Source organism: Trachurus trachurus (genome assembly GCF_905171665.1).
Source record: "Trachurus trachurus genome assembly, chromosome: 1".
Classification (NCBI taxonomy): Eukaryota; Metazoa; Chordata; class Actinopteri; order Carangiformes; family Carangidae; genus Trachurus; species Trachurus trachurus.
The window spans coordinates 3,007,638-3,023,725 of NC_139891.1; the positions used below are offsets into that span (position 1 = coordinate 3,007,638).

At 39.9% G+C, this 16,088-nt stretch overlaps 1 protein-coding gene across 4 annotated transcripts in view; it reads right to left on the minus strand.

Moving 5' to 3' along the window:
• The window catches only part of LOC310990834 (integrin alpha-L-like), a 54,419-nt gene extending 46,114 nt beyond the window's left edge, over positions 1-8,305 (minus strand). For 2 of the 4 annotated variants that reach the window (XM_083978362.1, XM_083978361.1), the window contains exons 1-2: positions 8,101-8,298; positions 6,356-6,470 (exon numbers count right to left, since the gene is read on the minus strand). In XM_083978362.1, the coding sequence (XP_083834488.1) occupies positions 6,356-6,470; positions 8,101-8,149 (164 nt within the window). In that variant the 5' untranslated portion in view covers positions 8,150-8,298. Of the gene's footprint in view, positions 1-6,355; positions 6,471-8,100 lie in introns of all 4 variants that reach the window. The other 2 variants (XM_083978364.1, XM_083978363.1) reach the window with 2 other exon arrangements.
• Between the last annotated feature and the right edge of the window lie 7,783 nt (positions 8,306-16,088).

Consider the following 16,088-nt stretch of genomic DNA (forward strand, 5'->3'; position numbering starts at 1 on the left):
AGAGAGGGAGAGAAAAACAAACAGGATAAACAAATAAGTAAAATTGAATACACAACTAAAATAAGATAAAATGTATAATAAAAAGGGAGGTGAGAAAAACAAATAAATAATGATGATAATAATATAAATAACAGTAGGAAAATACATACAGGGTGCCCAGTGTGCTCAATGAAAAATTAAACTGAAATGAAAAAAAGAAGAAAGAAAAAAAAAAGGGGGGAGAGTGGATGCATCAAATCACTTCAGTTGAAGTCCAGAGAGGTGAGGGTGTTTACATAAGTGATGAGGGGTTGCCATCTTTTATAAAAGTTTACTGCTGAGCCTCTTAAAGAATATTTAATTTTTTCCAGAGACAGAAAAGACATTAAGTCGCTCAACCAAGAGGTAGCAGGAGGAGCATTTGGGCTTTTCCAATGTAATAAAATACGTCTGCGGGCTATAAGTGAGGCAAAAGCGATGACATCAGAGTTCATCTTAGTGAGACTAGTTGGAGCACTAGGAACCCCAAAGATGGATATTAGCGGACAGGGTTCAAGCATGATGTTGAGGGCTTTACTTAACGAATTGAAAAAATTAGACCAGTAGTTGACTAACTTGGGGCAAGAAAAAAACATATGAACATGGTCAGCGGGAGATAGACGGCATCTATCACAGATGTCGTTTGTGCCTGGAAATAGCCTACTAAGTCTATTTTTTGTAAAATGAATTTTGTGAAGAACCTTAAATTGGATTAAACTGAGACGAGCACATGAAGATGAAGAATTGACCCTGATCAACGCCTCCTTCCACCATTCATCTGTCAAATTAAAACCAAGTTCCTTTTCCCAACTATCCCTGACCCTCACAAGGGATGACACATTTGAGGATGATATGAGGTCAAATAATACTGAAATCTTACAGCGAGCTGTTGAAAGAGAGAGTACTTCATTGATAAGAGATCCTATTGGAGATTGAGGAAAGGATGCAAAGTGTGTGCGTGCATAATTTCGTGCTTGAAAATATCGAAACATATGAGATTGAGGTAAATTATATTTAACACGGAGATCATTGAATGTAGCAAACAAGCCCTCAGAATATAAATCTGAGAAATGAACCAAGCCCCTCTCTTTCCACAAAGTGAAAGCTGCGTCTGTGTTGGAGGGGGGAAACAAATGATTATTGCAAATGGGGCTTAATGATATGGGTGAAGAAAGTTTGAAATGTTGTCTGAATTGTTTCCAAATTTTCAAAGAGGAAAGTACAATTGGGTTTTTAATATAACTAGGATAACGAGAAGATAGAGGGGCACAGGCCAGAGCCGCCAGAGATGAGGGGTGGCAAGAAGCATCTTCCATTATGCACCAGTCCAAGCTGGGAGAGTTACACCAGGCATGGATTTTCTGAAGATTGGCAGCCCAATAGTAGAACAATAGGTTAGGCAGTGCAAGGCCCCCGTCTGATTTGCTTCTTTGGAGAGTTGTTCGCCGCGTTCTAGGGTTCTTACCAGCCCAGATAAATTTAGAGATCATTTTGTCCAACATTTGTATAAATGATTTAGATAAAAAAATTGGAAGACACCGGAAAAGAAACAAAAATCTCGGAAGAATGTTCATTTTAATAGAATTAATTCTGCCTATCAAGGAGAGGGGGAGAGAGTCCCAGCGTGCTAGATCAGATCTAATTTCCATAACCAACTTTGTAAAATTATTTTTATAAAGTAAGGGGAGAGAGTGAGAAATGTTGATACCTAGATAACGAAAGCTGTTATGAGCTAATCGAAATGGTAGAGCATTTGATGGGATCTGTTTCGCTGCTGTGTTTACCGGAAAACATTCGCTTTTACCAATGTTTAATTTATAACCCGAAAAAGATCCGAAAGTTGTCAAGATTTGTAGAATATCATCTACACAGCTAATTGGGTCCGTGACATATAACAACAAGTCATCAGCATAGAGAGACACTCGATGTTCCAGTCCAGCTCTAAAAATACCAGTAAAACATGAAGAAGATTTGAGAGCAATGGAAAGAGGCTCTATTGCTATGGCGAAAAGCAAGGGAGACATAGGGCACCCTTGACGTGTCCCTCTTGATAGAGGGAAATATTCAGACCTTTTAAAGTTAGTTGACACACAAGCAGATGGGGCAGAGTAAAGAAGTTGTATCCAAGAGATAAATTTAGACCCAAAGCCAAATTTTCCCAGAACAGTAAACAGGTAGTTCCATTCGACGCGATCGAAGGCTTTCTCCGCGTCTAGGGATATAACCATTTCAGCAGCTTGAGATGTGTTGGGGGATAGAACAATATTTAAAAGTCTTCTAATGTTAGATGATAGTTGGCGACCTCTCACAAACCCTGACTGATCCAAAGAAATGATGTCTGGTAGACAAGGATCCAGACGACATGCCAGTACTTTGGCTAGTAGTTTTACATCTGAATTTAATAAACTTATCGGTCTCCAGCTGCCACATTCATCTAAGTTCTTGTCTTTTTTAGGAATGAGCGAAATTGAAGCCTGATTTAAAGTTGGAGGCAGAGAGCCCTGTTTCAGTGAATCATTAAACATGTCTAATAACAAAGGAGCAAGTTGGTGGGAAAACCTTTTGTAAAAGTCAACCGGAAAACCATCCGGCCCCGGAGCTTTGTTGTTTTGCATTGATTTAAGACAAGAAATTAATTCTTCCAATTGTATGGGTTTTTCCAACTCCTCTTTAAACTGATGATCTATGGTAGGTATATCTATATTATCTAGGAAATTATCCATTGTACTCTTATTTGAAGGAGGTTCGGATTGATATAGATTAGAATAATAGGCAGCAAAGGTGGAATTTATTTCAGATGGATTGGTAGTAAGGGAGTGAGAGGAGTCATAAATTTGTGATATGAAATTTGAGGCTGACTGTCTTTTGAGTTGGAGGGCGAGGAGACGGCTGGCTTTGTCACCGTATTCGTAGTAAGTCCCTTTGGTCCGTCTTAAGAGGTACTCTGCTTTGTCTGTAGAGAGAAGGTCATATTCAGATTGTAATTTGACCCTTTTAGCATACAGTTCTGGACTGGGAGAGCTTGAATATTCTCTATCAATGCTGAGAATTGCATCAATAAGCTCCTGTTGTTTCTGTTTATTTTTCTTAGCCAGATGAGTGCTGTATGAGATGATATCTCCCCGAATTACTGCCTTTAATGTTTCCCATAATAGAGAGGGAGACGTGGATTCAGATTTATTATTTTCAAGGAAAACACTAATTTTTTTTGAAATATAATCACAGAATTCATCTCTAGCTAGTAGCCCTGTATTGAACGTCCATTGTTTTGTAGTGTTAGATGAAAGTGCTAGATCCAAAATGTGAGGAGCGTGATCCGAAATAATGATAGCAGAGTATTCAGAGGATTTCACAGCAGGTAAAAGAGCTCTGTCTATGAAAAAATAATCGATACGGGAATAAACTTGATGAACTTTAGAAAAATACGAAAATTCTTTTGAGAATGGGTGAAGCAAGCGCCAAGCATCTATGCAGCCCAACTCGCTCATAATAGATGATAATGTTTTTGACATGGCAGTGGGTGTAAGTATTTTTGGGTGAGATCGGTCAAGTTTGGGGTCTATTACTAGGTTTAGGTCTCCCCCTAGAATGAGACGACGGGTGTCCAAATTAGGAATTTTTGAAAAAAGGGAAGTCATAAAATTTGGGTTGTCCCAATTAGGGGCATAAACATTAACCAATACAACTGAAGTTTGATATAATGTGGCACTCACTATAACATAACGTCCATGGGGATCAGATATAATCTGATCAGGGGAGAACTGGATACGTTTATTAATAAGAATAGCAGCACCCCTAGATTTACTATTGAAAGCTGAATGGAATATTTGCCCAACCCATGGTTTACGCATTCTGCAATGATCATTTAAACGTAAATGAGTCTCCTGGAGGAAAGCAATGTCAGTGTTAAGACCTTTGAGATGAGAAAACACTTTAGATCGCTTTACTGGGCCCCCGAGACCACGAACGTTCCAACTCACAAGCCGAATATTAGACCCACTCGGTCCTCTCTGGGAAATACTTGGGTTAACCATCAATCACCCACAGATGAAAAAATACACAGGTGGTAAGAATGACTGGAAACAAATGAGCATCCTGATTAGAAACCAAACGAGCATTATGGTAGCATCCAGATGTAGGTACCTTTAAGGAAAAAACACAAAAAACCTCCCAGTGAATAAGGAAAAAACAAACATTTCTCCAAAAACACAATGGCCAGTGTTTAGACTGTAAGCCATCCAACAGATTGTTTCCTAGGCTCGTCATAACAGAACAAGACGAGTCGCAGGACAAGAGTACACACAACCGATTTGCCATGCAGTAGGTCTTGCCTCCTGATGAACCAATAGCTATACGCCATAAAAAAGTTTATAACTTTTAATCTGGAGTAATATTGAAAAAGGGGGAGAAGAAGGGACCACGTTTTTTTACCAGGCTAAGCATGTCATCTTCCAGCCAAAATGTGCAGGCAAAGAGAGGAAAAAATACTTCTCGCAAAATTACTAAATGAATAGTAACTATAAAAGTAAAACTAATACAGAAAAAAGAAAATACACTACAGTAAGTAGTTTCAGGCCATAAACTGATGACTTCAAGCCATATAAAAAGTGAAAGAAAAGGGCAGTAAATATTAATACCCACATGTCAGGGAATTAGAGTGTGTTTCTTTAAAGAACTTAGATATTATATGAACAACAGAAACATACACACAAAAGATATGCGGAGTAGAGCAAAGCAAGATAAAAAAAAAAAAAGTAATAATAATAATAATAATAATAATAAAAAAAAAAAAAACAGTTGGCCAAGTTATTCATATAACATATTATCATTGTCCATGTTTGACTGGAGATGATAGGTATGTGGTAGGCTACTGCAAATAGTTTGTGGTCCATTTCAGTACTGTAGTCGCAGCTTACCTCAAGGAAGTCCAGCAAAAAAGAAAAATAATGATAAAAATAATAAAGATGGTCCCAGAAGAATCGTTAAGTCATACATACAGGTGATGGATCCGCTCGCTCCCTCTCCTCCTTCATGTGTCGCGTATGCGCTGCTCGTAAAACTGCTCCGCTTGCTCCGGGGAGTCGAAGATGTGGGTCACACCATTGAAGGTGATGCGCAGCCGGGCAGGGAAGATCATGCCGAAGCGTATTTCTTTGTTGAAAAGCAAGGATTTCACCTGGTTGAAAGCTGCTCTCTTCTTCGCCACTGCAGCACTGAAGTCCTCGTAAAACTTGATGTTGTGACCACGATAAGTCATGTTGCGGTGTCCCTTTGCCCACAGTAACACTCTCTCTTTATCGATGTAGCGGTGAAAGCGTACTATCACCGGGCGGGATCCTTGACGAGGTTTGGGTCTGAGGCTACGATGGGCCCGGTCTAGCTCAGGTGTGGAGTTTGCTAGTGCCTCTGCAGCCACTTCCTTGAATAAATCTGCCATGAATTGTCTCGGGTTGTTACCTTCAATGTCCTCAGGGAGCCCAATCACTCTTAGGTTCTGACGCTTTGAGCGAGACACCAAGTCCTCCACGGTAGCCTGGAGAGCACCATGCTCTGCTGTTATCGAGGTTAGCTCAGAGCGTAGCCCCGCAACTTCTAGCTCCAGGTTAGCGACGCTATCTGACTGGGCTGTGAGGGCCGTTTCCATCTCCGTGATCGTGGAAGTGTGTTTAGCCACGGTGGTGGTAATGGACTCAAGGGCTGAATTAATCGGGGCGAGGGCCGCGTTCAGGGAGGCGGTGAGCTCTGCAGTGGTGCTCTTCCTGGATTTTTCCAATTCGACAATTAGCGTTTCCAAAGTGAGGGGGGAAGGCCCCGGCGCCATGTTGCTAGCTCCCCGACCAGAGAAGGGAAGAGTTTGTTGCTGTGTCTGGCTTCTCCGAGTTTGGTTACTCATTTTTGTGCAGGTTCAGCGCGACGTTAATTAAAGCAAGTAGTTACACTGAAAAATGAACTTGAAAGAATTACGTATTTAGCACAATTTCCCGAAATAATACGGAGGTCTGCCCCACACGTCCGTCCTCTACATCGTCAAACCGGAAGTCCAGGTTTGGCATACTCTTGACGGCATACTGTATGGGTTAGTGTAAAACTTTTCTGAAAACGGACTGGTGTGCACGCAGTTCTTTTTGTAAACAGAGGGTGAAAATAGCCAGACACGTCTGAAGTTGTTTGCAGCACGCAGCAGCTTTATTGTGTTCAAGCACATCACATAAGTCACGACCTAATGAGTGATTGGGTAAAGGCAGATCCAATAGTTTTACACTGTAACAGAGTACCAAGAAGTAAGTTAGTGGGGAGTGGCCAATCTCTTTGCACAAATGTAATGAACATGACTTACCTTTTGTTCTTGTCAAACATGAATTGAAGCACATTTTTTCCAAGGAAACCTCTCCTCTCGGTATTAAACTGGGCGGCTCTTGTGTCAATGTTAAAGGCCAAAGACACAGAAATGGCTGAAATTTGGGAGAATTAATTATATGGAGTTTATTGGCATTTAATTTAATGCAAGTTTGCAATTAAAAACTGACTGAAAAGAGACCTCTATTCCATATTATAACTAAGTTATAGACCTTCCTACTTAAGGCAACAGTGCTGCAACACAGATGAAACAGATCAAATGCAAGATGCAGAGTAATGGCACTTGGGACCAATTGATAAAAACAACAGTGGCAGACAATTCAGCATTAGAACTGATAAGCTAAAAAGAAAGAGACAGTCGTGTCAGACTGCATTGCTAGAGCTGTACACTATGATGGCAAGGACCCGCGTGTCACCATGCAGCACATTGTCTCTCAGTGACTGTAGACGTCAACAAAATTGTCCTTTCCATCTCGAAGTGGGAAGAATCTGCTGCGTTATTTATGCTAAAAGAACATATTGTGGCCTTGCCCAAGCCTCCTGCAACCCCAGTTGAGAGGGTTACCATACATGTTAGCACTGTATTCTCTGCTGTCTGAGTTTAAATCACTGATAAAGTGAGTCCATCACCTAATATAATGTATCTATCTCAAAACGCTCCTCCTCCACTAGGAAGATATGGTATGTTGAAGGCAGAGTGGCAGACATGTTCCAGCTTCTCCACGAATTTGTGTCTTGTGCTCTATTGCCTGAAGAGATTTATATCCACTTGAAATGTAGCTTGGCGTTTAGCTAGCTAAAGCCAGTTGTCTATTGGTATACTTAACCATATCAGTTTGTTTAATTATTAATAACTATCAGCCCACTCAATCATCGTCCCAATCTGGTCACTGTAACATCTGCTGACATAACTGTCATGACTTCACCAACCTCACTGGCAAACACAAAATTGCAGCAACCACCACAAATGTTTTTGCTACCTTTTTGAGGTTTACTTTGATGCTGTTTGCACTGTAGGAGCACTCTGATTGGATGACCTCCTTATTCGCTCTCCTTCAAAACAAACTTGAAAGAATCTGTTCCTCTCTCTTTACTGCAGTCTATTCTGTTGTCATTCCCCATTTACTGGCAGATAAATGAAAATGCCTCAGATGAACTCTGGAATGTAAATAATTGGTTAATGAATACAAGTGATTCAGGATCCCTAAAAACGTATCCCCTTTAAGCATGGTCGACTGCTTCTGCTTTTGGATCAGAGAAAGCTCAGACTCTTGTCCACTCTCTCTGTGACCTGGAGTTTTCCGATTACTACTTGGCCCCACCTTGCCTTTAGTTGTGACAAAGTTTTATGCTAGAATATGCGACTGAATGCTGCGAGTAGCACATGGAAATCATAACGCTATTGTCAGTCTTATCATACCTTTCAACCAAATCAATTACACAACAGTTTGTGAGTGATACAGTAAGTGATGATACAAATGACTTTAAACATGGACATTACTAATCAAGAATACAGCCTCTAGTCAATAAGATGTTAAATGCTGTTACTTTTACTCTGAAGCTGTTTAATTCAGGTAAAAACATGCATAGTTCCTCTTTAAGTCAAAAGAGTGATTAAAAATATCAAATTAGACCAAACACATCCTGACTCCAACTGTGTAAGGCACAGATATATTAGGTATCCTCATATATTTACTTTTTTGTGAATATTGTTTTAAATCTTACCAACACTCAAGATGTGGGGGAGCCAGACGATGTAATTCTTCATATGCATCTTTTCTCATTAGTCTTCTGTAGAAAATGATTAGAGAGCATAAGCGTTGGGAGAGGAGATGGATAAGTTTGCTGAAGGAACTGTCTTATTTTCTTTGGGCTGTGATGCATGAGTTTCCCAGGTTGTCATTATTCTGTCTCCTCCCCTTGTGCTCCTCCTCTTTTGGTCTCTTGTGCCGGTCAAAGAATTTCACAGTGCGCGCGGAGGCTCATAAATGTAGTGTGAAAACGCTTCGCTTTTCCAAAACTCCTTGTTGTCCCTTTAATTGGTTGCTTCGAGTTCAGTGGGCGGGTTCCCGGCCGGCAAACCGCTGCACCTCTCCAAATATGGAAAGTAGTCTCCCACTAAAATCCAAGATGGCGCAGTTCAAATGCCCGTAGTAGAGGCACAAAACAGACTCCCCCAAACCAATGGGTGACGTCACGGTTGCTACGTCCATTCTTTTTACAGTCTATGGAGCTACCTCGTGTGGTAGATGTAGGCTAGTAAATGTAAATTACAATGGCAAGAAAAAGTATGTGAACCCTTTGGAATGTCCTAGTGTAACCCCTTTTCCCCTTAGTGTTTATAAACTACACTGTGGTCACACCCAATAAAATAAAACAGGTCCTAGGTTCTCAGCTAAAGATGGTGAATTCGCTGTGGTTCTTATTTAAACAAGGGACTTTATCATTAGAGTGGGAAAAAGGGAAATAACTAGCGCGGTGCCTCCACTGAAAACTTTCTATGCTAGGTGTTAGCAAAGATTATGTAAGCCCTCAGAAATACAAATTACTCTTAAAAGAATGTTAAACCACAATATGTAAAAGGTAAAAGTATTATTAAAGATATTTATTTTATTAAACCCTTTTTATATTTTATGGAATGATACCTTTAAATTTAGCAAGGCTTCAGCAAATAGAAAAGAAAATAGAAAATAATAAACAAAAACACTTCCTGTACCCTTTAATCAACACAGTAATACCTCAAGCTTCAAAATGCTTTCTTTTTACCCTTTTTATATCAAAAGAACAGTTTCTAGTTTATTTCAACCAACCAAAAATGAATCAAAATAGTGTTTTTAACCCTTTCTGTTCTCTCAGATCAGTGTTACTCATTGCGCGGCTCGCGAGCCACATGCGTCTCGTCAAGCTATAATTGGTGGCTCGCATGGTAGCTTCCTATGTGGTAACACAGCCAATACATTTTTTCAAATGTGCTACATAAACATACAACACTGGACTACAAAAACGCAAACATCCGAATTATACTTCTCCCTGCCTTCACCCAAATAATGAAGGTGAAAGGAAGTATTTCAAGTGGAATTAAAAAAAAAAAAAAAGGTCATCCCTAAAGGGGGCATTGTCAAACCTGGCAACGCAGCCGGCAAGCCATGTGGCATTGCAGCGCACGTTTGCAGCTAGGCTACGTTAGCTCCGCTAGCTCCGCTAGCCAGCGTGATGGACCGTTTTTAACAAGAAAAGGGACAGAAACCAGCTCAAAAAGCAGATGGACAGACACACAGTGTTGTAACGAATAGTGGAGTGGGTGAGGAAAATGAGTCTGAGGAAGCAGCAAACAAAAATCAGCACCAAGACACCAGAGAGGGGACAAGCAGGCAAGCGGCAGGTGTAATATAGGAAGCATACAAGATGAGCACAGAAAATTTCAAGACAAGTGGACAGACAAATTTTTATTTGTTCTGTATGGCATGAACCCTAACTGTGCACTGCAACAACAAACTAACATTAAGAAAGTCAAGGACATGCATGCCCATGTAGCGGATGTGCACTCACTCCACCCATAAAAGACGTGCTAACCAAGTGGACAGACAAATTTTTATTTGTTCTGTATGGCATGAACCCTAACTGTGCACTGCAACAACAAACTAACATTAAGAAAGTCAAGGACATGCATGCCCATGTAGCGGATGTGCACTCACTCCACCCATAAAAGACGTGCTAACCAACCCGCCAAGTGGTTGTCAACCTCTTGGCGAAGAGGTTAGCATCGTCGCCTCCGGTGCGGGAGGTCGTGGGATCGAACCCCACCTAGGGCAGGCCGTGAGAAACACAACGCAGAGGGCCAGATCGACATCGGCTACAGTGGTGCCGTGACCCGGATGCCCTGGGTGGAGTGAGTTCAGCGGGGGTGAGTGTAGCGGATGTGCACTCACTCCACCAATAAAAGACGTGCTAACCAACCCGCCAAGTGGTTGTCAACCTCTTGGCGAAGAGGTTAGCATCGTCGCCTTCGGTGCGGGAGGTCGTGGGATCGAACCCCACCTAGGCCAGGCCGTGAGAAACACAACGCAGAGGGCCAGATCGACATCGGCTACACCCAGCTTCTGCTCATCCCAGTATTAAGGTAATATGGTCTTAAATGAAAATGTATTGGCTGTGTTATTTCTTTTTTTGTGGGATGTCCAATTTATATGTAGAAATGCACATTTGCAAAGGTGACTTAGTATGTTGTCGCAAAAGTGGCTCTCCCCTTGATTTTGCACTGCCAATGTGGCTCTTGTGAAAAAAATAGTGAGGATCACTGTCTCAGATCAATGAAATTAAATGTTTTGGTAACCCTTTAATTTCCAGGCCGTTAATTACGTCATAATAACAAGAAATTACCAAGAAATAATGATTAATTGCGTAGTAATGTCAAGAAATAGCCTAGAAATAACGGTCAATTTCATAGTAATGTTGAGAAATATAACCAGGAAATAACTTTTAATTGTGTAGAAATAGCCCAGTAATAATGATCAGTTGTGTTGTAATGTTGAGAAATATAGCCCAGAAATAACAATTAATTGCATGGTAATGTCAAGAAATATAGCAAAGAAATTACACTCTAGTAATATAGACAAGTTGTAGTAGTAGAATTGCAGTGAATTACTGCTAAGTATTGGGTAATTACAGAGTAAATAGCCTGTTGTTTCCATGATATAGTCAAGTACTTTCAGTGTGATTAACCTGATGTAATTGTAATTTCCAGTCTTACCTTATGGTTAGCTGCAATATCTGTTTCCCAAAAGCAAATGGTAGATCTGGCAACTGCTGGAAATGTCACCATAGTTAACCCATAATTACCTTTCTGCTGCCTGCAAAGTGTAGTGGACTTTGTTCCTTAGAAACGTATGGGTAGTTTCAACATAACTAACATGGTTATGAGAACTTCCACTGTAATAGTCTTGCCCAGTGGAAATGTCACCGTAGTTAACCCATAATTACCTTTCCACTGCCTGTAAAGTGTAGTGAGCTTTGTTCCTTAGAAACGTATGGGTAGTTTCAACATAACTAACATGGTTATGAGAACTTCCACTGTAATAGTCTTGCCCATAACCCATTTGGATGAAAGATGGTAGATGTGGCAACTGCTGGAAATGTCACCGTAGTTAACCCATAATTACCTTTCTGCTGCCTGCAAACTGTAGTGGGCTTTGTTCCTTAGAAACGTATGGGTAGTTTCAACATAACTAACACGGTAATAAGATCTTACACTAATAGTCTTTCCCAGTAACCCATTTGGATCAAATGTATAAATATTTTCCAACAAAGATAAGCTACGTACCATGAAATGTCACAACATGAACTCTTTTTAGGAACATAGAAGCCATTTCCAAATAATGGAGGAGATAATTACCTTCACATTTTATATTAAGTGTACAATATTCCTGCTATAACCTATCCACCTTTTTCTGAACTTCATAGAAGAAAGGCAAAGTAGATTAAAGTACATGAATGGGATGTTGTCCTGTTAAATCTCAAAACTCATATTCACATGTTCCCATGAAGAAAATACAATGAAGCTGTTTTCAGTTGTTTTTAATAATTTTTAAAGCGTATTGGAACATTCCCAGTAGAGTTATTCCCTTTCTGATACAGTATTGGAAATGCCTCCGATACCACCAAAAATGTTGGCATCGGTATCAGCAGTAGGCTACTGGAGTCCAGCTGTAGCCGGGACGGTCTGCAGGCCCCGACTACTGCGTTGTGTTCTGTGAACAATAACACGGGACGCAGGGCTGGGTTCACACTCAGGTTTATTCCTGTATGATGGCAACATAAAACAAAAAGGATGTGAATTAAATGGTCATCTTCTCCATAAAAGTCCTACCACACAAAAAATAAAATACATTTAGCATGACGGCTAGTACATGGAGGACGCATTGACACATGCACACCACACACACACACGCAGGCACACACGCACGCACGCACACTCACGCACACACACAGGGAGAAATCGCGGCAAAATAACTGTCTCTCTCTTGCTCAAAACAGCTCTTAAAACACACTACACGACAGAAAACACCATTCCAAACAGTTTTAGATTAACATTTGTTCATTAAATTGGCAATAAAACTCAACAAATGTAACTTTTCGGTCCCGGAGCCTCAACTACATACCTCTCTCAGTCAGGAACAGCGCAGACTGACGAGAGAGAAAGGGAGCGACGTGCGTCATATCCGCAGACTTTCAAAATAAAAGATCGGGTTTGTAAAAATGAAAGAAATACAAAAATAAAACCACAAAAATGTAATTATATTAACAATAATCCATATTTAAAGTAAAAAAGAACTTAAAACACATCATCAGATGGATTTTGGTGAAATTAATAACAATAAAATGTGTTGTTTCCTTTGTTACAGGCACCAATCCGATACCACGTGTGTTTATCTGTGGGTTATAAATACAACATGCAGCTAGAATAGAATAATAATTATTAAAATAATAATTAAAATGATGTTGTGGGCCACAGATAAACAGAAAAAGGAAACTACTACACATTTTGGTGTTTATTTTATTGTTATTAATTTCACCAAAATCCATCAGATGATGTGTTTTGGTTTCTTTTTACTTCAAATATGGATTATTGTTATTGTTAATACTGTATCATTCAAATTTTTGTGGTTTTATTTTTGTATTTCTTTCATCTTTACAAACCCGATCTTTTATTCTGAAAGTCTGCGGATATGACGCACGTCGCTCCCTTCTCTCTCGTCAGTCTGCTGTTCTTGAGTGAAAGTCGAGAGGTATGTTGTTGAGGCTCCGGGACCTAAAAGTCCTATCTGTTGAGTTTTATTGTCAATTTAATGAACAAATGTTAATCTAAAACTGTTTGGAATGGTGTTTTCTGTCGTGTAGTGTGTTTTAAGAGCTGTTTTGAGCAAGAGAGAGACAGTTATTTTGCCGCGATTTCTCCCTGTGTGTGTGCGTGAGTGTGCGTGCGTGCGTGTGTGCCTGCGTGTGTGTGTGGTGTGCATGTGTCAATGCGTCCTCTATGTACTAGCCGTCATGCTAAATGTATTTTATTTTTTGTGTGGTAGGACTTTTATGGAGAAGATGACCATTTAATTCACATCCTTTTTGTTTTATGTTGCCATCATACAGGAATAAACCTGAGTGTGAACCCAGCCCTGCGTCCCGTGTTATTGTTCACAGAACACAACGCAGTAGTCGGGGCCTGCAGACCGTCCCGGCTACAGCTGGACTCCAGTAGCCTACTGCTGATACCGATGCCAACATTTTTGGTGGTATCGGAGGCATTTCCAATACTGTATCAGAAAGGGAATAACTCTACTGGGAATGTTCCAATACGCTTTAAAAATTATTAAAAACAACTGAAAACAGCTTCATTGTATTTTCTTCATGGGAACATGTGAATATGAGTTTTGAGATTTAACAGGACAACATCCCATTCATGTACTTTAATCTACTTTGCCTTTCTTCTATGAAGTTCAGAAAAAGGTGGATAGGTTATAGCAGGAATATTGTACACTTAATATAAAATGTGAAGGTAATTATCTCCTCCATTATTTGGAAATGGCTTCTATGTTCCTAAAAAGAGTTCATGTTGTGACATTTCATGGTACGTAGCTTATCTTTGTTGGAAAATATTTATACATTTGATCCAAATGGGTTACTGGGAAAGACTATTAGTGTAAGATCTTATTACCGTGTTAGTTATGTTGAAACTACCCATACGTTTCTAAGGAACAAAGCCCACTACAGTTTGCAGGCAGCAGAAAGGTAATTATGGGTTAACTACGGTGACATTTCCAGCAGTTGCCACATCTACCATCTTTCATCCAAATGGGTTATGGGCAAGACTATTACAGTGGAAGTTCTCATAACCATGTTAGTTATGTTGAAACTACCCATACGTTTCTAAGGAACAAAGCTCACTACACTTTACAGGCAGTGGAAAGGTAATTATGGGTTAACTACGGTGACATTTCCACTGGGCAAGACTATTACAGTGGAAGTTCTCATAACCATGTTAGTTATGTTGAAACTACCCATACGTTTCTAAGGAACAAAGTCCACTACACTTTGCAGGCAGCAGAAAGGTAATTATGGGTTAACTATGGTGACATTTCCAGCAGTTGCCAGATCTACCATTTGCTTTTGGGAAACAGATATTGCAGCTAACCATAAGGTAAGACTGGAAATTACAATTACATCAGGTTAATCACACTGAAAGTACTTGACTATATCATGGAAACAACAGGCTATTTACTCTGTAATTACCCAATACTTAGCAGTAATTCACTGCAATTCTACTACTACAACTTGTCTATATTACTAGAGTGTCATTTCTTTGCTATATTTCTTGACATTACCATGCAATTAATTGTTATTTCTGGGCTATATTTCTCAACATTACAACACAACTGATCATTATTACTGGGCTATTTCTACACAATTAAAAGTTATTTCCTGGTTATATTTCTCAACATTACTATGAAATTGACCGTTATTTCTAGGCTATTTCTTGACATTACTACGCAATTAATCATTATTTCTGGGTAATTTCTTGATATTATGACGTAATTAACGGCCTGGAAATTAAAGGGTTACCAATGTTTTTAATTTGCGCTCAACCCAATCTTTTTAATGAAAATAATAATAAACCTATGAAATAAGGTTTTTAGCTTACTTGTATAAACTAAATCAAATTATGGTTCTCTTTTTAATAAACCATTCACATATGAAATAATTACCTAGATGTGTTCTTAATATTTCAACTGTATTCACACCTTTCAACTGTATTCACACCTTTTAACTGTTCAAAATGTGACTTCAATAACCCAAATGCATAGAAATATCAACCAATAGTACACAGTAAATGTACCCACACTTGTACCACAGTATTTTTCACAGTTCACATGAATGATAATGATACCAGAAAAAGTCTAACCCAAGCGCTTGGATAATTTTCCCTAACCGTTGGGGCCCATTTGAAACGTTGGTGCACATGAAGTTTTATCCAGTTATGAACAGAAGAGTTAACTTTGAAAACGGGACAGTCACAGTTTTAACACAGTCCCGTGCCTGTATCCTGCACTCGGTATCGTTCCAATGTCAAGTACTCACGCTACCTGCGACACGTCCTTGTTCCCTGCTGTCGACTCCTCGTCCCGTCCGTCCGTCCGTTCCGTCCTCACACCCACACGAAGGCCCTGTGGAGACGTCCTCGTGTCCGTGTTGAAGCAGTCTGGTTCTCTGCCAAGGAGCTAACTGATAGCAACACTGCTAAGCTAACGTACGGAGATAATGGCGGAGACCACGCTGTCGCGGCTCGTAAAACTTCACCGTCGTGTAAAGTAAACACAGTCAACTGAGCTACGTGAAAAGAATATTCTGACCGGTTAAAGTCTCTCTGGCAGTGCAATATCTGGGCCAACCTTTAGTCCGAGTCTGACTTCTCTCTGCCGAGGAAAATGCATCCAGCTCCTTCACTGTCCCGGTGAACTGTGGGATACTTCCTCCCGGAGAATGTTCTAGTCTCTTTTTAGGGTTAGGGTTAGTTAAAGTTAACCTTTATAATTTAAAGACCATAGAATATTTTTAAACAATATAATCCATGAAATACAGAGTTAATATATGAACAATATTTATTTTAAACATGACTATTGCAAAAACGAGAAAAACCAGAGGATTCTGGGAAATGAAGTCCT